Source organism: Pipistrellus hanaki (assembly GCF_964339955.1).
Source record: "Pipistrellus hanaki genome assembly, chromosome: 1".
Taxonomy (NCBI): domain Eukaryota; kingdom Metazoa; phylum Chordata; class Mammalia; order Chiroptera; family Vespertilionidae; genus Pipistrellus; species Pipistrellus hanaki.
The window spans coordinates 7,403,639-7,429,371 of record NC_140503.1 but is presented as its reverse complement, the minus strand read 5'-3'; the positions used below and the strand labels follow the sequence as shown (position 1 = coordinate 7,429,371).

The 25,733-nt window shown below is 58.2% G+C and overlaps 1 protein-coding gene across 1 annotated transcript in view; it reads right to left on the bottom strand.

Moving 5' to 3' along the window:
* Positions 1-3,679: 3,679 nt before the first annotated feature.
* Positions 3,680-25,733, bottom strand: part of DYNC1H1 (dynein cytoplasmic 1 heavy chain 1) — a 74,878-nt gene continuing 52,824 nt past the window's right edge. The window contains exons 42-78 of the mRNA XM_084869720.1: positions 25,505-25,668; positions 22,115-22,244; positions 19,393-19,526; positions 18,918-19,032; positions 18,666-18,827; positions 18,367-18,581; positions 18,077-18,281; positions 16,958-17,131; positions 16,745-16,864; positions 16,421-16,541; positions 15,045-15,240; positions 14,537-14,654; positions 14,232-14,447; positions 13,486-13,698; positions 13,265-13,392; positions 11,955-12,108; positions 11,319-11,465; positions 11,077-11,227; positions 10,700-10,953; positions 10,483-10,617; positions 10,302-10,396; positions 9,992-10,166; positions 9,755-9,830; positions 9,089-9,249; positions 8,889-9,000; positions 8,713-8,773; positions 8,512-8,635; positions 8,296-8,409; positions 7,316-7,486; positions 6,966-7,183; positions 6,777-6,880; positions 5,991-6,202; positions 5,464-5,617; positions 4,798-4,940; positions 4,494-4,662; positions 4,222-4,349; positions 3,680-4,035 (exon numbers count right to left, since the gene is read on the bottom strand). Of these exons, the coding sequence (XP_084725846.1) occupies positions 3,907-4,035; positions 4,222-4,349; positions 4,494-4,662; positions 4,798-4,940; positions 5,464-5,617; positions 5,991-6,202; positions 6,777-6,880; positions 6,966-7,183; positions 7,316-7,486; positions 8,296-8,409; positions 8,512-8,635; positions 8,713-8,773; positions 8,889-9,000; positions 9,089-9,249; positions 9,755-9,830; positions 9,992-10,166; positions 10,302-10,396; positions 10,483-10,617; positions 10,700-10,953; positions 11,077-11,227; positions 11,319-11,465; positions 11,955-12,108; positions 13,265-13,392; positions 13,486-13,698; positions 14,232-14,447; positions 14,537-14,654; positions 15,045-15,240; positions 16,421-16,541; positions 16,745-16,864; positions 16,958-17,131; positions 18,077-18,281; positions 18,367-18,581; positions 18,666-18,827; positions 18,918-19,032; positions 19,393-19,526; positions 22,115-22,244; positions 25,505-25,668 (5,598 nt within the window). The 3' untranslated portion in view covers positions 3,680-3,906. The remainder of the gene's footprint in view (positions 4,036-4,221; positions 4,350-4,493; positions 4,663-4,797; positions 4,941-5,463; positions 5,618-5,990; positions 6,203-6,776; positions 6,881-6,965; positions 7,184-7,315; positions 7,487-8,295; positions 8,410-8,511; positions 8,636-8,712; positions 8,774-8,888; positions 9,001-9,088; positions 9,250-9,754; positions 9,831-9,991; positions 10,167-10,301; positions 10,397-10,482; positions 10,618-10,699; positions 10,954-11,076; positions 11,228-11,318; positions 11,466-11,954; positions 12,109-13,264; positions 13,393-13,485; positions 13,699-14,231; positions 14,448-14,536; positions 14,655-15,044; positions 15,241-16,420; positions 16,542-16,744; positions 16,865-16,957; positions 17,132-18,076; positions 18,282-18,366; positions 18,582-18,665; positions 18,828-18,917; positions 19,033-19,392; positions 19,527-22,114; positions 22,245-25,504; positions 25,669-25,733) is intronic.

The following is a 25,733-nucleotide window of genomic DNA, read 5'->3' as shown; positions in this document are numbered from 1 at the left end:
AATTTCATGCACCAGACCTCTAGTTTTTAAATAACAACAACAACAACAACAAAAGACTCAAAGTATTTCTGTCTAGACAATTGACAAGACTATCAATCAAATTTAAAATGAATTCCAAAGGTCAGGGGTGAGGAGGGCTGTTACTAGACGCCCAAAAAGCTCCAAAGCCTTTGCCGTGGTGGCCGCCCTGGGGGTGGGGGTGGGGGCGGGGGTGGCACCCGCACTGCGGCTCACCCTGCCGCTCACAGGTGCTGCTCAGGTGGCATGGAGAACAGACCCAGCACCTTTCACATAGGGAGCAATTGGGTGGAGGGCTCCTTGCAGCTTCTTCTGGGCACCTGTGCGCAGGCAGCGGGCAGCGGGCAGCGAGGGGGTCTGCAAAGGCCTGGTTAGGGCCGAGTTTATCCGGCACCAGGGACGCTGTGCCCTGGAGGGGATGTGGGGAGGGGATGGGCTCAGGCCACTGGTGGTAGCCTGTCCACATGGACGAAGCCAGCAGGGGGCCTGATCAGTGCTGGCTGAGGGCTTTAATCACAGGGCTCTGTCTGGCAGAGCCCCAGCGACAGTGGTCCCTCAGGCGTGTTAGATGCCGTGTGACTAATGCATTTTATTTTTTAAAATATATTTTATTGATTTTTTTTACAGCGAGGAAGGGAGAGGGATAGAGAGTCAGAAACATTGGTGAGAGAGAAATATCGATCAGCTGCCTCCTGCACACCCCCTATTGGGGATGTGCCCGCAACCAAGGTACATGCCCTTGACCGGAATCAAACCTGGGACCCTTCAGTCCACAGGCCGACGCTCTGTCCACTGAGCACACCGGTTTCAGCGTGACTAATGCATTTTAAGAGATCTATTTGCGAGGCAGATCATGCCCACTTTGCGGGCGTCGGTGAGGGAAGCATGGCTGTGTAGACAGGAGCTCCCTGCCCGCTGTGGGGAGGGCAAAGTGGCTCTGGCGTCAGTTTTTAGATCCCTATGCGGCTTTGGAGGACGCCCCCGCCCACCCGGCCTGTGGCGTCAAGGACTGTTCTCCCGGCGACGTGACCTGCCACGGGCCTTCCCACACCCCGACGCCCAGGAGCCCCGACGCCCACTCAGGGGACCCTCCCTCGTCAGAAGGTCCCGCCGTGAAGGCCACCGGCGGGGCTCCCGCGTCCCCGGGGGACAACGACGTGGACATGCAGCCCGCAGAAATGACGGAGGAGGCCTGGGGGCCCCTCCTCCCCGCCGGGGAGCCCCCGGAGGCGGGCCGGCGCGTGCAGGGCCGGGCCAGAGCGCCCCGGCCGTCACCCAGACTCGGGAGTGAGAAGGACAAGGCGCCCAAGCTCGCGCTGTCCAAGAGGAAGCTGGAGCTTCTGCTGTCGGAGCCCGAGAAGAGGAAGCGGAGGAAGCAGCACGTGGCCTAGACCAGGTGAGTGGAGCGCCGCTGTTGGAGGAGGAACACCCCATCTCATTCTGCTCCTGTCCCCTGGGGCCGCTCCAGGGACCTCTGAGCTGATGGCTCTATTTATTTATTGACTTATTTTTAATTAAAAAAAATATATTCTATTAATATTTTTACAGAGAGGAAGAGAGAGGGATAGTTAGAAACATCGATGAGAGAGAATCATCAGCTGCCTCTTGCACACCCCCTACTGGGGATGTGCCCGCAACCAAGGTACATGCCCTTGACCGGAATCGAACCCGGGACCTTTCAGTCCGCAGACCGACGCTCTATCCACTGAGCCAAACTGGTCTCGGCTGATGGCTTTATTTTTGGCAAACTCTTAAAAATGTATTTTGATTGATTTCACAGAGAAAGCGAGAGGGAGAGAAAGAGCGAGCGAGCAACATGAGTAATGAAAATCCTTGATCTGTTGCCTCCTGCACAACCTCCTACTGGGGTTTGAACCTGCAACCTGGGCATGTGCCCTGACTGGGAATCGAATCATGGCCTCTGGGTTCATAGGTCGAGGGTCAACCATTGAGCCACCCCAGCCTGGCTGAGCATTGGCTGTGGCTCATTTAGGGGGAGCATGGTCCCAAGGCAGTGACATCTGAACATGTCAGGGAGGCAGCTCTCATACTTCCGTGATTCAGTGTTTCATTCCTGGCAGGGAAAGACCAAACGCCCTCCTCTCTCTGCTGTGGCCGCTGCCCGGAGCCAACGCCATCCACGCCCTCTGCCGTGGCCGCTGCCCGGAGCCCGGACCACACTGTTCCCAGTGCCAATAAAAGGGTCCCCCGAGGACAGGCCTGAGTGTCCTTTGGCACCCGGGGCCCTGGGAGTCCCTTCTCCTCCAGGGCACCCTGGGCTGGTGGCCTGTGTGGTGAGCTGGCTCCTTGCATGGGTGCTGTCAGGTGCCCCCTGGCCCCTCAGGCCCCCCTTTCAGAGGTCAGGAAGGAAGGGCCGTGGCCACTGACCAGCCGGACCCTCCGGGGGCAGGGCCAGTGGTGGTCCCAGAGCCCAGGTCCCCTCAGGCCCTGGGGACGGTCGGCGAGGGGCTGGTGGGGAGGCTGGAGGAGGCCCTGCCCTGGTGGCGTCACCTCGGGCCTGGGGTTGGAGGTCATAGTGCTTTGGGCACCTCATGGGCAGTCCTGTGGGGGAGCTGGGACCCTGGACCTGCGGGGACGGCCCCGGGCTGAGGGGGGGGTGGTGTCTCAGGGGTGGCTGGGTGGCCGGTAGCCAAGTTGCTGCAGCCAAGTCGCTCCGTGGGAGCTGCTCTGCGCCCCTCCCGCGGGGCCTCTGGATCACGGGCGCGCTTCTCTCCTGTCCTGGACCCTCATAGGCACCACGTCAGCTCTGTGTGCAGACCCGGCCTGTAAGTGGGGTGAAGTGGGCGGGCTGGGGGTTGGGCGGGAACGCTCCCCCACGTGGCCTTCTGTGGGCTCTTCCCGGGGCGAGCCTGCACAGCTCCAGGGCTCCCACTGCAAACACTGGGGATCCTCTTGGTTCAGAGAAAGACACTTAAAACGGGCCTCAGTTTTCAGTGGACCACAGCTTTGGACTGCAGTCAGCCACCGCTGAACCTCGGGAGACCCTGGGGATGGGGACCATGGCAGCTCCACAGAAGCCCCGGGGTTGGGGGTCAGGGCCTGAGTGTCCGGGCAGGACTCCACTCCCACTGCTGGGGCCTCGCCACTCAACCCTGGAACTCTCGCTGGGACCGGAGGTCAGAGCCCGTCCGGAAGGGAGGCCACACCCCCTCCGTCACCCTCACATCCCCTTGAATGGGAGCAGCACTCGGACTGCCGGCCGCCTCTCCCTGCCACCCCAGGATCTGCGGAACGAGATGCTGGGAGGAGATGGACAAGGGCCTGGCACCGGCTCCCCCACGAGGGGCTGCACAAGCTAAGGTATCGGTTATTTTTATTGACTTCAGAGAGGAAGGGAGAGGGGAAGATAAAATCATCGATGAGAGGGATTCTGATCGGCTGCCCCCTGCATGTCCCACACTGGTGATCCAGCCCGCAACCTGGGCATGTGCCCTGACCGTGACCTCTTGGTTCTCAGGTTGATCTCAACCACTGAGCCATGCTGGCCGGGCTCAGGTATCAAATTGATCCAGGACACCTGGCTGCTTGGTGCCCTGAGGGCTTCCTACCCAGGCTTGTAACGCAGCAGCCGCAGCGGAGCTCACCGAGTGCCCGCGGCCCAGTGCCCGGGCGGGGCCGAGACAGAAGAGGCAGGAGCGGGTCATGCTTAGTGTTTTATTTAATAAAACAAGCCATGCCATCAACCTCAAAGCACAGGCCTGGGCCCGTCAGCCTCCCTCCCACCAGTCCTGACCGTCGTCCGCACTCTTGCTCCTCCAGCCTCAAACCGACGATGTGGCTTTGCCAAGTGCATCCTTCAGAGGCTTTAAGAACGAGTGCATGTTAAATATTGCATCTTCCCCTGCAGACGGGGACTGGAGACAGCGCTCACTCCGTGCACAGGACGGCCACCCCACGCTCGTAGAAGCTGCGAGGGTCTTCCTTGGTGGCGATTTCGAAGTCCACCGTGAAGATGAGGTCTGCCCGGGTGAAGTTCAGGTAGACAGGCAGGGTCACCTGCGAGGAAAGCGGGTCAGTGCTGGCGAGGGAGAGGCGGAGCGGCTGCAGGTGCCGCGGGCCTTCCTGAGGGACGTGGGGAGACTGCTGACCAGGCCAGGTCCCGCTCCCGGTGGAGGGGACGTGACTTCGCTCTGGCTACGGGGCCGTGTCTCCCCGGCCACAGGGCCCGGAGGCGTCACCTACCACGTTAGCCTTCTTCTCCGCGTTGGTCTGCTTGACCCAGCGCAGCTGCGTGAGCGGCAGGACTGTGGAGATGGCGTTGGAGAGCGAGAGCTTGTTGTTGCTGCACGTGGCTCCCTGCAGCTTCAAACCTGGAGGAAAACCGGCTATTAAGAGTGGGAATGGCCCGGGAACCCATGGCGGGGTGCTCACGGCTGAACCATGGCCCACTGACCACCTTCAACACTTGGGGAGCGACACGTGCCCAGCTTTTGTGCTCGGGACCCTCAACTCACCCGTGACCCCAAAGCTGCAGGCGTCCAGGGTGGTGTTCTGCGAAGTGGTGACATTGACCTCCAGGCAGAGCTCCTCCAGGGACCAGCTGTTGGCCTGGGCCACGTACTGCCTGGTGGCGGTGATGTACGCCTCGGGCACAAACAGGCCGCCCAGACACACGTGGATGTTCTGGGGGAGAAGCAGCCCTGGTGAGGAGCATGCCCCACGCGTCCTCCCGGGTCAGAGCTGGGCCCCTGCTTGCCTCCTCCGCCCCCCACCCGCTGCTGCCACCCTCCCCCAGCCCCTCAGGAGCGCTGTCACCACCTTCAGCTCCTTGGCGCCGCCGGACGCAGCTGCCAGAGAAATATTCTGTAGCTGCTTGATCCTCTCGCTGAAGTCGGCCACCCACTGGATGACGGTCATGCCCGCAGGTACCGTGTAGTGGGACCAGCTGCGTGGCAAGATCCCTGCAAGAAGACCCCGGCTGCCGGCGTCAGTTCCCACAATCCCCCAGCACAGGCTGGGCCCACCTGCTGCACTCACGTGGGTCCCCGAGTGTGTCCACCCCGAACCCAGTGGCACCGCATGCGCCCTGGCCAGGGCTCCGCCTGCTCGGCAGCAGTCAGTGCACCCGAGGGTGCGTGTCTGGAGGACCCGACACCACAGCCACAGCCTCTCGCCCCCCGCTCTGCCTGGAGGGGATCTGGCGATTCGGGCTCTTGGGGTTGCTGGGAGACAAACCTGGGCTGCCCTGCGTCGCTGCACCCACGGCACCTTTTTCTCCTGCCCCACCCTGTATACTGCACAAGTTGCATAAAGCTTTTAGTTAATGTTCGATGGACCAGAATAAAGGAAAGCAAATGCCTTCGGCCTGCCTTCCTCAGGCTGCCCAAGTGAGGGGGCCCAGCGGCCGGAGAATCGGCGAGGGGATGTGGTGCGAGGGGACCTGCCAACGCGCTGAGCACAGGCCCGCCCCCGTCCCGAACACACCTTTCACCAGCTCGTTGATGAGCGTGCGCAGGTAGTTGGTCTGCTTCTTCTTCCCCTCGCACACTTGGACGACGTCAGCGAGGTCCTGGCGGACGTCCTGCAGCAACTTGGCGCCCATCTTCACTTCTCTCTCGAAGAATCGGAACAGGGGGTCCTGAGGTGGTTCGCACCGAAGGCAGAGAGGGGGAAGAGGGTTTAGCAGAGGATCCGCCTGGTAACCAGCCCCAGGACCCACAGCACCGAGCAGGTGCCCTCGGCTGCCTGAGCACGATCTGGGCCGACCTCCAGGACGCTGGTTGGACCCCAGCTCCCGGGAGACGGACAGCCTTCGGGACTCGCAGTGCAGTGAGGGCAGCCCTCCCATCTGGCTGGGGCGAGAGCCTCTGAGACAGCACTGAGCAGTCTACCCCCCGGCTAAGAGCATTATGAAGCCCCTGGACTTGGGTAGCCCCACCTCTACCACCTGGCCACCCAGCTAAGAGCATCCCGAGCCCCTGGCGTCGGTGGCCCCCCCTCCCGCGGGCCACCTTAATGTTGTCCACCGTCCGCTTGAGGTGGCTCAGCGTCTGGGGGATGAGGTGCAGCCAGTTGGAGGCGGTGGTGTGCAGCGTCCTCATCCAGGCGGGGCGGCCGTCGGACGTGGAGTCCGCCCGCGCCTTCTTCTCGGTCTCGGCGTAGGCCAGGTCGTCCTCGTCCTCCAGCATCTGCATCTTCAGCATCTTGCTGATCATGTCCACGCCTGGGCCAGGTCCCAGCAGCAGAGGGAAGCGAGGCAACGGAGAGCAAAGAAAGGACTTCAACGTGAGGCCACAGAGTGAGTCATCCACAGGGCGTGCAGGAGGCAGCCGCCCATGCTGCACTCTCACACCGATGTTTCTTTCTCCTCCTCCTCTCTCTAAAAATTAATTAAAACCACCCCCCTCCCCAAAACAGATGGCTGGCCCCCCTGCAGCCAGTTCCAAGTCCGAAGGTGTGGGGTGGCCTGAGGACCTGCCTTTCTAAGAATGTGCAGGGGAGGCTCATGCTGGTCTGGGGACCACACTTTGAGAACCACTGGAGCAGATGCTTATTGGGAAAACGTCTGGCAAGTTAAAAGAAAAAGTTCTAAAAGAAAAAGTTCTAAAAGACACTCCAATGAGAGACGGATGGTTTAAACATCACTTGATACCAGGTACTTGCCATCACTCAGACAACAAGATGGAGTGACCCCTCACTGGCACAGACACACTGCCCGCCCAGCCTGAGCTGCAGGACGCTGGGGGTGCAGGCGCTGCCCCAGAGCAGGGCGGGCGCCTGAGGCGGCGGGCACTCACCCTGGGTGGTGAGGAGGACTCGCTCGGCGTTGTTGGGCAGGCCCAGCCAGGAGGGCGTCTGCGTGTCGGGGAGCAGCTCCACCCACTGCACAAACTCCTCTCGCCTGGAAAGCCAGCACAGGGAACACGCCGTCACACGTGACGGGAACTGCCCGGTGCCCCGACCGCGTGGGCAGGGAGCGGCCGTACCTGATGCCGTCCGGCATTTGGATGTCCTTGTGCCCGTCCACCTTGCAGGCCAGCTTGAACTCGCTGTCGAAACTCTTGGTGGTGAAGAGGCGCTCCAGGAAGGTGTTGAGCAGACGCTGGTCGAACTCGTTGTCCACGCGCCCGCCGTAGATGGACTGGGCCATCAGGGTCTTCAGCGCGGACCAGGGGATCTTGTCTGGCGAGATGTTCTGCCGCCCCTGGGCGAGCCAAGGCTGGTCAGTAGGGGTGGGGGCGCCCTGGATCCCCGTCTCCAGGGCCCTCACACTCACACCTGACAGGCCACCGTGTTTCTAGCTTCCCCGCCCTCCGACAGGCACACCCACACTTGCCTTTGCTGTGTCGTCCAGCCACGTGTCCACGGTGTCGCAGGCCGACCGCAGGTCCGACTCCCCAAACTCGTACTTCTTGGACCAGCCCAGGGGAGCGTAGCGTAAGCGCTCCTGGATGATGGCGTGGAACCAGGCCAGCAGGAAGTACAAGCGCGCACGCTCGTTGGGAGACTGCGGGAGGAAGGTTACCGGGGACAGGTCACAGAGAGCGGCCCCTTTCGGCCTGGGAAAGCCGATCCTCATGGGAATCGAGGCTTTGAAAAGAGCTTCCCACATCCGCACACCGAATCACCGAGGGCTTACTGTGCGGCAAGTTAACACAACCGTGAGGTGGTTAGTGATGCTGCTGAGATGGGCCATTCACAAAAGTGCCGCGAAGACGATGCTCTCCCCGTGTCCGAAAGGTGCACGCTGGCACAACACTCAACACGCTGGCCCCCAACTACGTGGGTTTGGACTGCACGGTCGATTCACACATGGACTTGTTTTCAGTAAATAGTCAGCTCTTCCTATTGCTGGGCTTTGCACCCCCAGATGTGGAGGGCTGATTACATGCATTGTTCTGTGCCATGTACACAGGGGACTGGAGCAGCATGGAGTTTGGTATCCATTGGAACCCTGAACCAACCCACAGCCCCTGACTGCGAAGGCTTTTGGGGAGTCAAAGATTACACGTGAGTTTTTTACTGCAGAGGTCACATTGTTCCAGGGTCAACTGCAGCATGAGTGCCCGCCTCCTGCCCACACCCTCAGGGCGCCATGACGGGAGCAATGGATTCCCCAACGCCTGGGATACCAATCTGGGTTCCAGAACTTTACTGGGCGTGTCACAGCCCTGCCCCAGACCGAGTGCATGGACCTTTCCACCTTTTATGCGTGTTCATCTGCCTGCAGTTAGGGCCCCTCTTCTGGGAGCACAGAGGCTGTGCCTGGATTCGATACCGGGCCCGCCTTTGGCTGAGAGGACAAGGCGGCCTCACCTTGCATATCCGCGAGACGGGGATGCTGCTGAACGTCCTCAGCATGTTGGCCTTCACCCCCGGGGGCGGCTCGAAGACGAAGATGCGGCCAGCTCGGAGCAGGTTCACGGGCACCTGAGAAGAGAGCCTGTCACCACTCTGGTGTGCTGGGCACTGTGGCTCAGGGATCCACCCCACCTGGGCAGAGGTGCCACCAGCGTCCGACCCTGCGCCCACCTTGGGATTGATCTCCATGGTGAGGAAGAGCCGGAAGCAGGCGTGCGGCTGCAGGGAGTGCAGCTTCTTCTCAAGCTGCATCAGCCACCCCGGGGCCAGGTGCACGTTCTTCAGCATCACCCACCTGCAGGCAGAGCGAGAGCCGCACCTCAGCCTCCCGTCAGCCCCTGGGCCCGTGTCCCCAACAAGCAGCAGGCCTACCTGCCCGACTTCACCGCCGTGTTGATCGCCTTGTCTGCCTGGTTGAAGCCTTCTGCGGAGCCTGGGGCCAGAAGCTGAGTCAGCACCGGGCGCGGGCGGGAGCGCTGAGGGGCATCCCGCCCAGAATGTGATTGGGCACCCACCCCTGGGCACCCTCCCCTCACCCCCACCCTTACCGATCGCGATGGACGTGATCTGCGTGTTCTGCTCAGCCGCCAGGTCTTCCACGTGCCCGCTGGCGTCGTAGCCAGGCACGGAGCACATGAGGACGGGCGTGTTGGGCTTCACCTGCAGATGAAGAAGTCGGGATTCAGCTCGGCCATCCAGCGGATGGCGTGCCCCGTGCGGAGCGAGGAGAGCCCTGTGAGAGGCCCACCTCCGTGTCCACGATGTGCGTCAGGTCGAGCGGCTGCTCCATGATGGACATGAAGGACTCCCCGAGGTTCGTGGAGACAAACACGTGGGCCATGGCCAGCAGACGGTCGGGGCGGAAAGCCTGGATCAGCAGCAGGCGGTGGATGGCTTGCCCGATGGGCGCTGAAACGAGGCCGGATGAAGGGTGGGAGTTGGTGACAGCACGGACTGAGCTGACCCCGCCCCCCCTCTCCGACTTCCTCGGGAGGAGTCTCTAATCGGCAAACACTCGGCCCCCGGAAGTCAGGACACTGCCTCTGTCCTCTCTGCCCGGGGGGACTGCCCGTCCTGGGTCCTCAGTGAGCCCCTGCATGCACTTAATCACTGGGTAGAGAGGACCCTGAATCCTCAGTCTACAGAACGGCGGTCATCACCAGTCCTCCCCGTGGCCTCATCCCGGCTGCTATGAGCCTGGCTGGCCACACACTGAGAAACAGCCCGTGTCCCCTCCGTGCCGGGCCAGGCCTTCCTATCAGTTCCTGTTGGTCCTGAAGCATGAGAGGGCACAGGCATGAGCAAGGTTTGCTCTCCCTCCGCTAAGCCGACTCCCAAAGCTTCAGCACAGACACTGCTCTGGGAACCAGTGGCTGAGCAGCCCAGGAGGGCGATGCGGGGCTGAGGGGCTCACATGCGGGGCTCTCTTCACTCCAGAGGTAGGGCACCGTCTGCTCGGGGGAGCTGCTGTCCAGCCAGATGCCAAATTGCTGTGGAGACAACAGTGGGAGCATCACCGTGAGCAGAGCCATGTTCATGGGCACAGGATGGCCCTGGACAGACGTCTGACACAGGCGCACAGCAGGAGGCTCCAGTTTGCATGACACACACACCCCTAGTGCGTCTCCCGGGAGGGAACGTTAGCACCTACCTCGTCGGCCTGGACCTTGGCGATCAGGTCTCTGAAGGCAGGGAGGCAGCTCAGCCTCACCACGGCTTCGGCCTGCTCCACCGTCAGGCCCTGGATGGTGGGCGTGGAGCCTGCCGTCAGCACGATCTCCTTCCCTCTCAGGAAGTGCTGGAACTCCGCATCGTAGGTGGGCTCCCTGCAAAGGGTGGTGGGCAAGTAGGTGTCTCAGACTCCACGGTCACGACGAGAGCCGCCATGACTGACAGGACAGCGCCCGCAGGCAACCTACAAAACCCGCCGCCCAGGCTGGAGTGGCCGGTGCCGCCCTTACCCGAGGGTGCCCTTCAGCTTGATCCTGGCCAGCAGCATGGCAAAGGTGATGTGGTCCTGGTGCAGCATGCCCCGGGCCACCCGGTTGAACGCCACCTGGGGGCCAAAGCAGGAAATGCTGCTGCTCCGAGGAGCCCCTCTGTGTGCCCCGCCCACCCCCACCTGAGAGCCAGCGGCCGCACCTGGAAGAGGTCCTTGGTGATGATGGAGAGGCGCTGCGTGTGGTCCGTGATGCCCTTCAGGTTGGGGTTCTCGTACAGCACGTTGTGGTAGATGTCCAGGAAGAACTGCAGCGAGTACTGGTACAGGAAGTGTATCTGCCGAGGGGACGCGGCCGTCAGCACCCACCCGGCACCGCGTGCCCTCGCCCGGCCGGGGCCCTGCCTGCCGCGCGGTCACCTGCTTCAGGGACTCCATGGTGAAGTAGATGCTGCTGCAGGCGGTGGACAGCGGCAGGTACTGCTGGGACACCGTCTCCACCTCCTGCATCACGATGTCGGTCTCCTCGACCTTGCGCGTCACCTCGGCGGCCTCCCGCTTGAGGTTCTCCAGCGTCGTGATGATGGTGTCGTCGTCCAGGATGCGCCCCTTCACCTCGTTGAGCGCCTGCAGCAGGGACTTCTCCAGCTGCCGCAGGCGGAGCTGGAACTCGCCTGGAACACGACACGGGGTCTGCGGCCGCGCGCCCGGCTAAGGGATGCCCCTGAGCCCGCCGCACGCCCGGAACATCGGCCCCTCGGAGCCTGGCCTCCGGACCAGCCCCGCCCGGAGCGTACCTTGGAGCTTAAGGAGGTCGGAGCGTTTCTCGTCCACGTCCGGTCTCTCTGCTTTGAGCACCTCATTGAGGCACTGGCTCTGTAAGCTGCTGCGGGTGACGGTGAAGTTGACGAAGGTGACCCGGGAGCAGAGGTCTGGAGGGAACTCCACCTGCCGGAAGGGGGAACAGGACCATCATCCGCTTTGGTGCGCCAGCCTTGACCCCAACACGCCATTCTGCGGGAAGGGCCTCGCTCCTTACGGTTGGATCGCGGGTGGACAGGAAGATGACGAACGAGGGCGACAGGTCAATGTCCTGGTCCCCGAGGGTGATCAGCACTCTCCCTCCTGTGCGCCGCACCTCGCGGTTCAGCACCGGGTTCAACACCGGGTCGTAGCTTTCCACGTCCTGCGGACACACGTGCAGTTGGCTGGGGAGTACTTGTGCACCACGTAAGGGTGCATCGACCGCCGTCCTGCTCAGTACTCGCTGCAGTTCTTCCTGGACATCTAGCACACCGCCCTAGCGACCAGCCGCTCAGACCGGCACTGGCGACAGGGCAGCCAGAGCCACAGGGGCTGCTTTAAAACACTCCGTCCTTAGTCACGTTGGTCAGACCTGCCCACAACTGCCGGCATCTCTGTCACCGCCAGGGACAGGGGTCCAGCTAAGTGGAATCTATGTGCAAGCACTGCTGCTGTTGGGTTTGTTTTCTAACAACAATCTCTAAGCTTTCCCTGCCAGGCTACAGGAAGGCCCACAAAGCTCACAGTCTGCCCCTCTGTACCACGTCAGTCAGTGTATCTCTCACGGACTGCCTGTGTTGGAACAACCAGACGTCGCCCTAAGGGGCCGTCACTCTCGGAGCAGCATGTGAGGAGTCGGAGGCGCACGGACCTGGACCAGGAGCGGGTTCCCGAACCGCAGCGCGCTCTCCAGGTTCTTCCTGAAGGCGTCGTCCAGGAAGCTGGTCCGCGTGATCTTGCGGTCCTTGTACTCGTTCATGATGAACTCTGTGGCCTGTCCTGAGGGGTCGATGATCAGCGGGTACCTGAGGACGAGGCGGGGGAGCTGGTCAGGGAAGGCAACAGGAAGGACAAGAACATGGGGGCGCGGGGGCTGAGCCGGACAAGGCAGGTGGAGAGCACACCCCCCTCAGCACCCAAGGGGGCTCGGCAGGCGGAGTGAGGCCTGCCGAGCCCCCTTGGGTGTGTGCACAGCTGTGTGGACAGCGGGCTGGCAAGGACCCCCCCGCCTCCCCGGGCACAGGCCTAACGAGGGCACCTGTCGCACCCCACCTTCCGCTGGCGCACTTGGCCCCACTGCCAGCTATCGAATTGGCGCCTGGAAGTGTGCGCACTTTCCATGAGACAGACCAGCTCACACACCACCCAGGGAGCAACACTCTCGCCAGCACCACAGGCGAGCTGCTCATCTGCTCATGGGACCTCAGGGTTTGCTCCCGAACTCTGATAGGGCAGTCCACTGTGTGTCCCTGAATAGTGGCACACAGCAAGGGCTCACAGGCCCCGAGTCGCTCCGGTGAGGTTAAAAACAAACACGAGGATAAGGTTTAAAAAAACCACCCGGGCCGGTGTGGCTCACGTGGGCAGTGTCCAGTACCACGACAGGTTGCCAGTTTGATTCCCCGTTAGGGTAATGTCCGGGTTACAGACTCGATAGATGTTTAACACTCTCACATTGATGTTTCTCTTTCTCTCTCTCTCTCTCTCTCTCACTAAAAATCGATTTTAAAAATCTTTAAAAAAGGAAACAGCAAGGACACAGGGTGTGAGTGCTGCTGCCGAGGGCCGAGCCTGAAAGCTGGGTGCCACCATGGTCCGTCCCGAGGACCCTGCGACCGGCAGTGTCTGGCCCACCTTTGTGGAGTCACATGTCTCACTCCGGCAGCAACTTCCCCTTTAACGCTACGTCAAGCTGAATATTTTTAGTCCTAACATTTCAAGAGGGTCTGGTCTGTTTAATGTCCACCCCGACACACAACCCGGCCATTCTGTTTCAAAAGGTTAGAGCAGAAACGGTCACTGCAGAGCGATTCAGACGCTGAGACCGAACAGAAGGACATGCCCCTCCATCGGAGTAAGCACAGACCCGGTAGGCACTGCCTGCCCACGGCCCACGGCCCTTCCACCCTGCCCACGGGGAGTGTTGGAAACGGGTCTGCACACGCCTGGCAACCGGCATACCTGTTGAAGCGTTTGAGCATGATGGCGTTCTCTGTGCACAGGTCGTCGGCAGGTAAGGAGCTGGCCTGCCAGCGGAGGCGCTCGTCGGCGTTGGACAGGTACTCCGTCCGGGCGATGTCTGTGCGGAACTGCGGGGCAGGGCGGTTAGGATCCGCGGCACGCTTCTGGGCGGGGCCCGTTTCCGGATCGGTTAGACACCCCCCCCCCTCCTGGGATGGTACCTGGATGTTGGCCTGCTGCAGGTGGTGGGACCACGTGGTGAACAGGTTCTGCCGCATCTGCTGGTCAAAGTAACCTGCGTAGGCAATGAACGCCCCCGACAGGAGGCAGTCCCCAGCGATGGTGGACATCTGGTTCTTGAAGGTTTCGCTGGTTTTTTCCCAGCGTTCGCGCTCAGCGGACAGGCTCTTCAGGAGGGCAGTGCTCCGGTTTACCTAGAGGACAAGCAGCAGGGTCTACGCGGGAAGTGCACGCTGTTCCCCACTGCAGCGTGGGGGCGGGCTGGAACACCAACAGGCTCCCGGTCGCAGCCCGAAGGGTCGGGCGTATCAGCCCGTGCGTGAGCAGAGACGGGGCAGGAAGAAGGAAGGTGAAGGGACAGCTGGGAAAGGGCTGGTGCGGGGCAGAGAGAGTATTCTGAGGACTCAGAGGCGGTGTGAGCAATGGTGGGGACACGGTGGGCGGGAGGCACTGACAAGGAGGCCCTCGGTGACTGGAGAACAGACAGGTTGGGAGCTGGGGGAGGGGCACTGGCTTTTCCCTGCCCAGGGGCATCTACCTAAAGCCACTCAGCGTCCCAGCATCCTCCAGCCACAACAGCTAATTTGCTGAGCAAAGGTGGTAAGTGCAGCACATGTTCCGGTGCTGACTCTGTCTCTGCCCAGTGAGGCCAGCAAGCACCGCATGTGAACGCCAAGAGGCAGAAGCCGGGGGTGGGCAGAGAGGGCGCGGGTCCCCGAAGACTTACTTTCGCCTCCACGGCGGCCAGGTCTGCTTTGATGGCCTGGGCCTCAGAGATGAGCACCGCGTACTCCTCCTTGTAGCGGGCGATGCTGGCCTCCAGGTCCCGGATCATCTGCTCCACCTCGTTGGCCTTCTGCTGGTTGTCCTTGGCGTCGTCCTCCAGCTTCTGCAGCTCGTTGCGCAGAGGCTCCACGCGCTTCAGCATGTCCGCGTAGTTGAGCTGAGGAGGGCGGACAGAACTCTTATTCACAGGCAACAAACAGCACAGGAGGTCACCGCGCACGGGGCTCCGGGCTCCTGGCTCCGTACCTGTGCGATGGCCCACTTCACCATGGGCCCGCAGGCCAGGGACGCCCGGTTCACGATTTCATAGTTGTAGCTCGGGTTGGACATGTAGTTCTTCTTCATCTTCTCCCTTATGGCGTCACTGCAACAGAGAGGTGTGCTGCTAAGGACGTGCCGGGCAAAGTGAAGCAGAGCTCTCAGGAAATCCAAATGGAACGGCCAGTTCCCATCTGCTGCCCCAGTGACCAGGGAGGATGAGCCACTCCGACCCTCGTTCTAGGTGACAGTGGACGCTGCTGCTGAGGACACTGACCTTCGGCGTCTCGCCTCCCTGACAGGAGACAGGCCGGGGCCAGCTCTGCAGCCGGGCGTGGCTCGCAGGGGTGGAGGGACCAGAAAACCCGGCAGGAACGTGGGGAAAACCTGACTCCTGTGGTGGAAGTGGCCTGGAAAGGCAGCTCTGTGACTAACACAACTTACCCAGAGACAGCCACCACCTCGACCCCCGCAGTCCCCTGGCCCGCACCCTCACCTGATCTCCTCGGCAGAGAAGTTGACGATGGTGGGGATGAAGTTCTCCCGCATGATGATGGAGCGGATCTGCTTCCAGTCCGTGGTGCTCTCGCCCAGCAGCAGGCAGATGGACTCGAGCGCCAGCTTCACGGCGGCCGGGGGGTTGGCCATGGACCGCACCTCCACCAGGTGCTGCTTCTTGATCGACTTCACGGCTGAGCACGGTGGAGGCAGAGAGGGTTGGGGGGAAAGAAAGCTGACAGTGAGAAGGGAGCAAACCACAGCCAGATGCTTTGGCTCCCATTACAACAGGACAACTGCTCAGGAACAGCCGAGTTTCTGTCTGTAACCCAGAACAGCTTCAGCAGCCGGTCTTTTAAACAGTCATGGAGAGCTTACTGAACTAGCACAAACTGCAACCCTGTACACAAAGCAGGCTCTCACCTTTAAAATTGCCTCATGAAGGATTGGAACTATTTTAACCCTTTGCACTCCGCTGTCCCCTTTTAGGGGACATCAGAATTCTAGCATATCACTCGGATGTCCCCTCTCAGGGGACATTGCAGTTTATTAGTGATTACGAGGGTCTGTAAATGTACATTTCCGCCGCAAAGTAGCGTCGAGAGTAGCTGGTAGCCAATGTCCAGAATGGTTCGGAGTGCAAAGGGTTAAACATGTTTTTAAACGTAACGCAACTCTGCATTTCATCCAGTTTAAACAAAGAGGCTTTTGACCAGCCATTCTAGAAGCTGTCTGACTGGCTGCATGAGAACACGGACCCAACAGGCCTCAGAAATGGTCAGAGCCTTCCACACGCTGTAAGGCAGTTTTCCAGCCTGAACTTGATTTAAAACACTTTTTAAGCGATTATTCAGCAGATGAGAACTAAAGTTCCCGCCTATGTACAACTGTGAGTAAAAATGTATAGTTTGGATGGTGCCTGTTAGTTTATGTTGTGGTGTGACGTGGAGACGTCATATAATGAGATACTGGAAACGAGCTTCATGTTAGGGTGAGGCCACTAATTACAGTGCAGACTGCCAACAAAGCAGGTCTGCCCCACTGCAGCGTGAGCCACAAGGCGAGCCTCGGTGGAAGGAATGGGAAGCTCTGTGGTCACCACTTAAATCAGCGGCCACCGGCCACGCCCACAGCACTCTCAGACCACAGCACTCTCAGACATGACTCTCAGAGGGCAACACTGCACACTTTAGAGTATTTCTTGCTGAAATTCAAGCCAGAATTACAAACGGCCTATTTAAGTCATCGCCAGATTTTTAGGAAGTTTGTATCGGCACGGAGCTTGTTTGGTCGGTGCTCTCACAAGAAGGCTGTGCTAGGGCGGAGCTGCTCGCTGTATGGGGACGGTGCTTTAGGAGCGAAGACGGCCCTTACCGTTCTGGGCCTCGATGACGGCGGGCTCCACCTTGTCCAGGTCCTCCTTGACGCTCATCTGCTTGTCTGCGATGCCCTCCTGCTGCTTGTGCAGCTGCTCCTGGATCTCCTGGCTCATGACCTGGAAGGGAGGGCCGGCTCAGCGGGGGACTGCGGATGGGTGACCTGCCAAGTGGCCCCTAGAGCCGCACTCCTCACCCTGCCCCAAGCACCGCCACCCCTTACCCTGTTCAACCCCAAAGCCACCTCGGTCGCAGTTCCCACCCTCCTCGGAGACGGAGCGCGCCGGCTTACGAGGCTGCACATCCGGAAGAGAAAACTCACCTTCTTCTTCTCGGCCTCCTGCTGGTCCTTCACCATCTTCTTCAGCTTGTCATTGGCCGCCGCGTTCTTCACCTCCAGCTCCTGGCTCTTTATCCTCAAGTCCCGGCGCAGCTCTTCGACCTGAAACACAAACACGCCAGGGAGAACGTGGGAACTGCGTGGAGGCCCTCACTGCCGTGCCCCGGGGAGCGTGGCTGCGCGGTGGGTGCGTACCTGGTCGACAGTCTCCTTGATCTTCCTGAGCCCGACGTTCAAGTGCATCTGCTGCTCCTCCAGCTCGCTCCGCTTCTCGTGGAACAGGTTGGCGTAGTGGTTGATGAAGTCCAGGTAGTGGCGAGGCGTGATGGCCATCGTCCTGCCGCCCCGCTTGGCGAGCCGAGCGTTAGCCTTTTAGAAATAAAGTTAAACTCTCACTCTTCAGGGCGTTCTCTGCGATTTAGCCTCGAAGGCTCCTCCTGTTCTGCCTGTGGGCCACGGTGTGACACGTGGCATGTGCCCAGCCCTCGGGCCACAACACTTGAGCTGAGGGCCTTGCGAGGTTTTGAAAGCCCTGAAACTTAAGCTTCCTCCTGCAGCTCCTCCTCTGAGATAGGACGGGGATTCTGACAACCTCAGACGTGCCTCCTGGGGCGGGTCATGGCGGTGTAGATGCTATGGAACTACAAACGGGATTGCTGCGGCTGGTCAGGCCACCTCTGCCGCCCACTGCTTGCTTTCTGTGGACACCACCACGGCCAGCCCCAGGCACGGCAGCATGCTGCCCTCTGCCAGAGGGGATGTGTGACCCACCGGCGGGACCTGCGGCCAGCAGGAAGCCAGGACGATGGCATTCTGGAAGCCATGGAGGTGCCCACAGGTGTGATGGGGTGTGGAGGGCAGGGCAGTGGCTGCCAGAACCCCCACAAGCTCAGAGTAGTTGTTACAGGCTTTTCAGGTGCAAGCGGACTGGACGCTTCTACCAGAGTCAGGAGCAAGGCCAGCAGCCAGGCCCAGGCAAGCCCTGCCACCGCATGCTCCTGTGCAGGAAGCGGGCGGCACAGCACGCCCATCTGCCCACACGGGAACTGCGGGGCTTCTGTGCTACGAGGGGAGAGCCAGAGACCCATCTGGCCCTTCACAGAAACAATGCAGACCCTGGGGCGAGGAGGGCTCGGGCCGGGACACGGCGTCAGTGAGCACAGGAGGGAACGCTTTAGGTAGAATAGGGGCGGGAAAGGGCGGTGACAAGGAGATGCTGACAGAGGTCAGGAAGCAGACGAGCAGGGTACCTCTGTTGCAGGTGACGGCACAGGGGCAACCGTGAAGTGCCGTGGGGCCCGCTCCGTGACCCACCTGGTGAAGAGTCTGGTGGACAAACACACAGCTGTTGACGATGGCCTCCCGGTGGGACGGTGGCTGAGGCAGTTTGTCATACACGACCGGCATGTAGTCGGGCACAATGTAATTCGGCTTCTCCAGGTCCATCTTGCTGGTGAATTCTTTGCCAACCTGATAGAGCGCTTCTGTGGACCAGTCCCCAAACCAGTTCAACACACACCTGCGGAAATGCCCAGGTCTCAGACAGCGGCCAAAGCAGGGTTTGGCCCTGGAGGGAAACCCAGGGCTGGGCGCAGACCGTGTACCTGTTGAAAAGAGCCGGGGACGTGGCGGCGCGGTCCTTGAGGCCCTCGGAGGACGGGTTCATGGTGAAGACGACGTGGAGGTTGCGGATGACCTGGCTGGTGAACCACTTGTACAGCTCCTCGTGCGAGTCCAGCATCAGGCCCTCCTTCTGGGCCCCCTCTTTGCACTGGGTCATCAAGGTGGCATACTCGTCGCCCTCGAACAGACCAGGGACCTAGGAGAGAAACAGCACCATGCCCGACTGGTCCCGGTGACGCGACCACGGAGCAGCCACCAGGGCGACGGGTCACTGCCTCACCTCTCCGTTGGCCAGAAGCGTATTCATTCGCTCCAGGAATCCAGAATCCAACACATTGGACTCGTCCATTATAAATGCTATCTTCTCATTTTTGCAGCCAGAACGCCTCAGCACTGTCCGAAGGTCTTCGTCGAAGTCTTCCCCGGTGTACTTCCTGTGGACCTGCGGGGCAGCGGCACGTTAGGCCCTCAGCCCGGAGCTCCGTGCAGGAACCGGAACCCCCTGCTGGGTGGAGAGCCCACGGAGACCCACCTTGATCTGGTACACACTCAACCCGTTCATCCAGGCCACGAATCGGGACAGGGTGGTTTTCCCCGCTCCGCTGACCCCAATCAGCAGCAAGTGGCCTTGAGGCTGGCGGAATATTCTGGAACGGAACCAGAAAAAACACACTGTAAGGCTTTTTGCTGCATTCCCCCTTTGATTCTCGTTTCCTGGACTTCTCTAGGATTCAGTCTACATTCCTGATGTGTTTAACTTGAATTTGTTAAATAACAACTTAAATATTTTTATTTGCCAGGTCCAGTGGGACAAAAAGATCAGCTGATGGAGGGCTGCTTAGCAGGCAAGTGTGGGACAGGAAAGCTGGACGCAGAAAGAAGGGGGGGTCCCTTGGCAGGGGGCGCTGAGGTGGGACTTGGGAGGGTCAGTGGGGAGAAGAGCACCCGTCCCTGTCCCTATCCTCCCCCAGAGCAGCTCAGGAGAGTGGGAGCTGTGACAAGCCCACCTGTCGATCCTGAGCACGTGGTCCAGCACTTCATTAAACAGGACCAGGGGGACGTCCAGCTCTTCTTCGTAGAAGACTTTCAGCCTCGCTTTGACGTAATCTCTCAACTCCTCTTGGTCTACGGGGATGTAATCCTGTAGAAAGAAGGAAAGACCCAAATTACCAAGAAGAAACAATCTTAGTTATTATACCTAAGTCAATCATGTTTCCATATTATTGAATGACCCACTGTTAAAATGCAATAGGTGTCATTTACAACACAGCAAAAAACAAACAAAAAAACCAAAAAAACGGAAAAACAAACAAAAAACCAAGGTAACTGGGACCAGCTCTGGAAACATGGAGAATCTGCACAGAGAAGGCCGGCTCCCTGAAGACACGAGAAGACCTGTGAACCACGGTCCTGCGGAGAAAGCCCTGGCCGTGCACAGGCCACGTCCATAATGGAATCCCAGCCGAAATCACAGCAGTGGGTGGCAGTTTTGCTACAAACTGACAAACCAATTCTAAGTGACATTTGGAGAGGAGAGGCCCAAGGGTCAGGACCTCTCTACAGAAGAGCCAGGGGTGAGGACCCAGTCCATCAGACTTATCCCTGTCATCAGGAGGAGGTGGTTTGCGCACAGGAAGCGACAAACCAAACAGTGGACAGGACGGAGCTCTGAAACAGACCCATGCACACAGCAAGTCCATTCTGACAGCGACACTGCAGAGTAGAGGCCATTCAACAAACTGCTGGGATCATGGATGTTCACAGAAAGAAAATGCGTCCATAGCTCACTCCATACACAAGCGAAACTACTGATGAATTTTGGATTTAAATAGTGTTTCTTTAAGAACATTTGTTTTTCGCCTAGCCGGTGTGGCTCAGTTATTGAACTTCAACCTATGAACCAGGAGGTCCTGGTTCAATTCACAGGGCACATGCCTGGGTTGTGGCTCAATCCCCAGTAGGGGGCATGCAAGAGGCAACTGGTCAATGATTCTCATTACTGCTGTTTGTATCTTTCTCCCTGTCTCTCTAAAATCAATAAAAATATATTAAAAACAATAAAAAACATTTTTTCAAAAAACACCAAAGTGTGAAAAGACAAGCCACTGGGAAGAGCTACTGCCTATAACTGAAGTTTTAGCACCTCAAGCCTGGAAGTAAATAGGAGATTCTAGCACAAGCATGTCAAACTCCCCAGCCAATAACGGTATGTAAGAAATAGTTTAACAAAAATTTCATTAGTTTAATATTACAATATCCTGTTATACATAATTATTAATGAACTACAACGTTTGCTAATGACTGATTATATAATAGTGATGTGTTCATTTCCCTTATGCACAGGTGCACCATTTCTCTCCACTAATACCAGCAGTGAATATTTTAGCAGCTGATGGCCACGTCATTAGTCTTGGACTGACTTGTTTGGTGTGCGAAACAGAAAATTTTTCGCTTTTGGAGAACAAGAAAAAGATTTGTGTTATACTTAATAATTTGTGCAGTTATTCAGTGTCTGATAAGTTAATGTTCAAGGAAAAAAATAACTTTTATTAAAATGTTCTGTTTTATGTTAATGATTACTCATTTATTTCAGCCCTTTGGGCTCAGCATGTCTCTATCAAAATAAACCTACGTTTCTATGAAAATTGAAGCGTTTGTTTTTTGCATACCAACTTCCACTAAACCTTGTTATCTGGCCCGTGTTAGCCTTTGAATTTGACATGCCTGTTCCAGCACAATGAACATACCTGCCCGCTGCTTCTGCTCCTTCCAATATCCTGTTATACATAATTATTGGCAGTTTTGTCAGGCCCTCTGTCTGGCAAGCCCTTCCCGACACTCAGGAGGCCCGTGAGCCTGTGAAGACCCGATGCCAAAGCCTCTCCCACACAGGCCACGTCCCTGCCTCGCCCCCTTTAGACTGTGACCTTGACACGTCCCCGAGTCAGGTGTTACCAAATGACGTGCACAGGAAGACCACAACTCACTAAAGCGTCCAACCTCCTTTCCAGAGAAAAGGACGGCTCGCAGCTGTGCTGGGAACGTCACTTCTGTGTAGCATCTCAGTGTATGAAACTTGCACACAAATGAGAGCTCCCCCTTGCTCAGTGTGAGGAAAGTGAGAGCAAAGGGAAGCAGAGGCTTTCCCTGCAAACACGCTGAAGCCACATCTGCTGGTGGGAGCAATCATCGCATGGAGATAACAGCCGTCCAGCCACACTCCTGGGACTCTACCCTAACCCCCTAGTTATCAGAGCTGCAGAGACGCAGTCATCATCGTGCGTGTAACCACCTTTGTTGACAGCGCACTTCCAGACAGACACCTTTAGTCAGAGGCTCATGCTAACTGACAGGAAGGCAGAGGAGAGGGCATGGCTGACTGCAGGGCTGGTCACAGAGGAGGAGCTTGGGGGGTCACAGAGGAGGGGTCAGGGCTGGCTGACAGGTCACAGAGGAGAGGACATGGCTGACTGCAGGGCCTGCTCACAGAAGAGGGATTAGGGATGACTGACAGGTCACAGAGGAGGGACCTGGGGGTCACAGAGGAGAGATCAGGGCTGACTGACAGGTTCCAGAGGAGAGGACATGGTTGACTGCAGGGCCTGCTCACAGAGGAGGGATTAGGGATGACTGACAGGTCACAGAGGAGGGACCTGGAGGTCACAGAGGAGGGGTCAGGGCTGACAGGTCACAGAGGAGAGGACATGGCTGACTGCAGGGCCCGGTCACCTTGGACAGCCAGTTGCTGTACAGGATGGGCCGGCTCATGGCTCTCTCCTTGTCGATGTTGGGGAAGTGCTTCAGAGCCACCATGTCGATGTTCTCGTCGGTCCAGCGCCGCTCCTCGTCCTCCACGAGCCTGTCGGGAGAGCAGTGTGTGAGTCTGGAGACCAATTGGGTGGGGTGGGGGGGGAGGTGATGGTGGTGGAAGGGGAGTAGGACGGGACAGGACACTAGGTTATGTGTGTTGGGGGTGATTCCATGGGCTGAGATCAGTGTTTCCCAGAAATTTTCATTTTCTACAAATGGAAAAAGCTGAGACTCTGAACTCAAGATGCTTAAGCAATCCAAAGTTTAAACATCCCGTCTTATATACTAAAAGGCTAATATACAAATTGTCTCCTTGACCAGGAGTTCCACCGGGGGAAGGGGCCGGCCTGCCAACCACCCTTGGCCCCTCCCCTGGCCGGCCAGACCCCACCCATGCCTGAATTCATGCCCCGGGTCTCCAGTTAAATATAAAACACTGAGACCTATGGCACCACACTGAAAACAACTCCCTTAAAGTGTAACCATAGCAGTGTAAGAAGGAACTGTGGTTCAGGGTCTCGGCCTGTTGAGCGTGCTCTGACACGGGCACTGAGGACAGAGGGGAACGGCAGTACACAGCTCTGGAGGCGCAGGCCCATGGAGAAAACAGCAAGCAGGTGAGCTGCGCCTTCCCTACAGCTGTGAGGGGATCTTGGGAGGTGACTACACTGAGCAGGCATGATGGAGTGACTGCAGTCAATCAGAACTGAGATGCACGGAGGCTATGCTACATTCAAATCTAAACAAAACCTTTCTCTGGTATTTTGGGAAAGCTATGAAAATGACACTATAGCTTAAAACTCATTTAAAAATACTTTTACTGATTTTAGAAAGAGAGAGAAAAAGAAGCATAAATGATGAGAGAATCATTGACGGGCTGCCTCTTGCATGCTCCTTACTAGGGATCGAGTCTGCAACCCAAGCATAATACCCTTGATCATAGTCAAACCCGGGACCCTTCAATCTGCAGGCCAACACTCTACCCACTAAGCAAAACTGGCTAGAACTCAAAATTCATTTTTTAACTTAAAAAAGGGAGAGTGAGCCCTGACTGGTGTGGCTCAGTGGATAGTGGGTCAGTCTGTGGACTGAAGGGCCCCAGGTTCAATTCCAGGGGGTGTGCAGGAGACAGCCAATCAATGATTCTCTCTCATCATTGATGTTTCTCTCTCTCCCTCTCCCTTCCTCTGAAATCAATAAAAATACATTAAAAAAAAAAAGGGGAGTGTGAAGGTAGCTCACATAACAAAAAGACTGCATATTTAAACCACAGGCTGCCAGGGCTCACGTGCTCCTTCCATGGCCTGTCTCACACACCTCACTCCAGGCTCTCAGTGAGGCAGCCCGCGGGCCCCAGAGCCGCCATGCAGCCTGGCCTGAACACCATGGATCTATGAGGCAGCACTGAGACCCACAGGCCGGGATGGGAATAGCCGCCTGGGGCAGGACACCTGGTCTCCAGGAGTAACTGCCAACGCTTCTTTCTCTGCAGTCTGAGGCAGCCATTGGCCGGGCTTCCCCAGGGGAGTGACTGCTAACTAGCTGCCCGCGACTCCCTGCCCCTGAGATTACCAGTGGCCAGAGGAGCTCACCTGGTCCTGCTGCAGATGGCCACCTGGGAGGGGAGGGCCTGGCCGTGTGAGCATCCGCTCTGAGCCCTCCCCCCGTTCTGAGATCTGACTCATGGGAACATGTCCCCTAATGACGTGTAATAGGAAACTTAGTGCTGCATTAACTACCAAGCCAGTTAACATTTATTGTTTACTAATTAGTTAAGGCAGGGGTCTTCAAACTACGGCCCGTGGGCCATATGCGACCCGCAGAGGAGTCTGATCCGGCCCGCCAGGTTTTTTGGGCAGTGAACGCAGCTGAGGTGTTACAGTAGGAATTAGTAGTTCATATAGTCCGGCCCTCCAGCTCTCTGAGGGACCGTGATCTGGCCCCCACTTTAAAAAGTTTGAGGACCCCTGAGTTAAGGCAACACAAATTTATCTTTTCCTCACTAACCTAAAATGAGCCTAAAATTCTGTGAAAAACTACATTGTTGAAATACATGAAGTTAAAACTCTAAGAAGAAAAAACTGACACAAACAGAAATTGGTTGTAAAACAAAGATTGTACGGAATTACAAAGAAGGCAAGAAAAAGGTCCTGATTTTACAAGGTCAATAACTTTCAAGATTCCTTAAATGAGAAAAAAAATTCAACTATGACACTTCATCTGATTCAGACCACAAACACGCTCTGATCGATACTACTCCCCACAGTCATTAGCAATTCCCTACTCGAAATAACAAGGAAAATGCAAAACTTATAAGACAACTAGAGGCCCAGTGCATGAAATTCATGCGTGGGTTGGGAGGGGGGTGTCGTGTTCCCTCAGCCCAGCCTGCATCCTCCATCCTCTCCAATCCGGATCCCCTCAGGGGATGTCCGACTGCCTCTTGCAATCCGGGACCGCTGGCTCCTAACTGCTCACCTGCCTGCCTCATCGTCTCCAACCATCTCTGCCTGCCTGCCTGATCACCCCTAACAGCTCCCCTACCAGCCTGATTGCCCCTAACTGCCTCTGCCTCGCCCTGCACCCGGGACCCAGGATTCCCCCCTCTGGCTGGCCACAGGCACCCAGACCCGGGCTGGCTTCACCCAGGCTGGCTTCAGCCGCAGGAAGCTGTGGACGGGCGGCTTCACCCGGCTGCTGCCACAGGTGCCGGGACTGCTGGGCAGGAGGCTTGTCCCTCCCAGGCTGCAGCCTGGATGGTCCCCATTCCTCTCTCTTGAGCTCATTTGTGCCTTGCTGGTCCCCATTTCTCTCTCCCCAATGTTGAGTGTCTGAGCCTGACTGCGTGAGGGCATGAGGACCGTTTGCATGTTAGCTCTTTATTATATAGGACGGCTGACACAAGTGGCCAACAGTGAAAGAGAAAACCAATGCCCCAGACACAGCTGCAACCCCTTGATGAGAATCAAGACTGGGGACAGGAAGGGCTGGTGGCTGTGGAGGCCACATGCCACATTGTGTTAGAAGGCGCTTGGACAGGTCATCACAGGTAACTACCTTGTCTGGTGCCCACCTGACAGAGGTTAAGGTGCCTCCCCAAGGTCACAGGCAACCAGGGTGGGCACATTGTGCGCTGTTCTGTTGGGGGCAGGCATGATGAATCCCTCACACAAGGATGCCCTGGCCGCCTCTGTTCCTTCCACCCCCAGCTCAGCCTGGCTCACAGGGGGCAGCAAGCCTCACTGAACCGCACTCAGAGGGTCAGAGGGACTCCGTGGGGGCACGGCGCTACCCGGATCCTGGCCTTACCTGTCCTGGAAGAGGCGCAGGGCTTCATGGGCCCAGATCCTAATGAGCCCTTCCACAGGCAGCGTCTCCAGGGGCCTCAGGGCCTCAAAGATGCCCCGCACCCACCTCGTCATCTCCCGGGGGGAGTAGATGTAGTGGGGCTGTGTGTCCTGGGTGAACCGCTCCTGCGGGAACCGGGAGAACGGAGCTACACGTGAGTCTCTTAAGACATGAAAAGTGGTCACGAGGT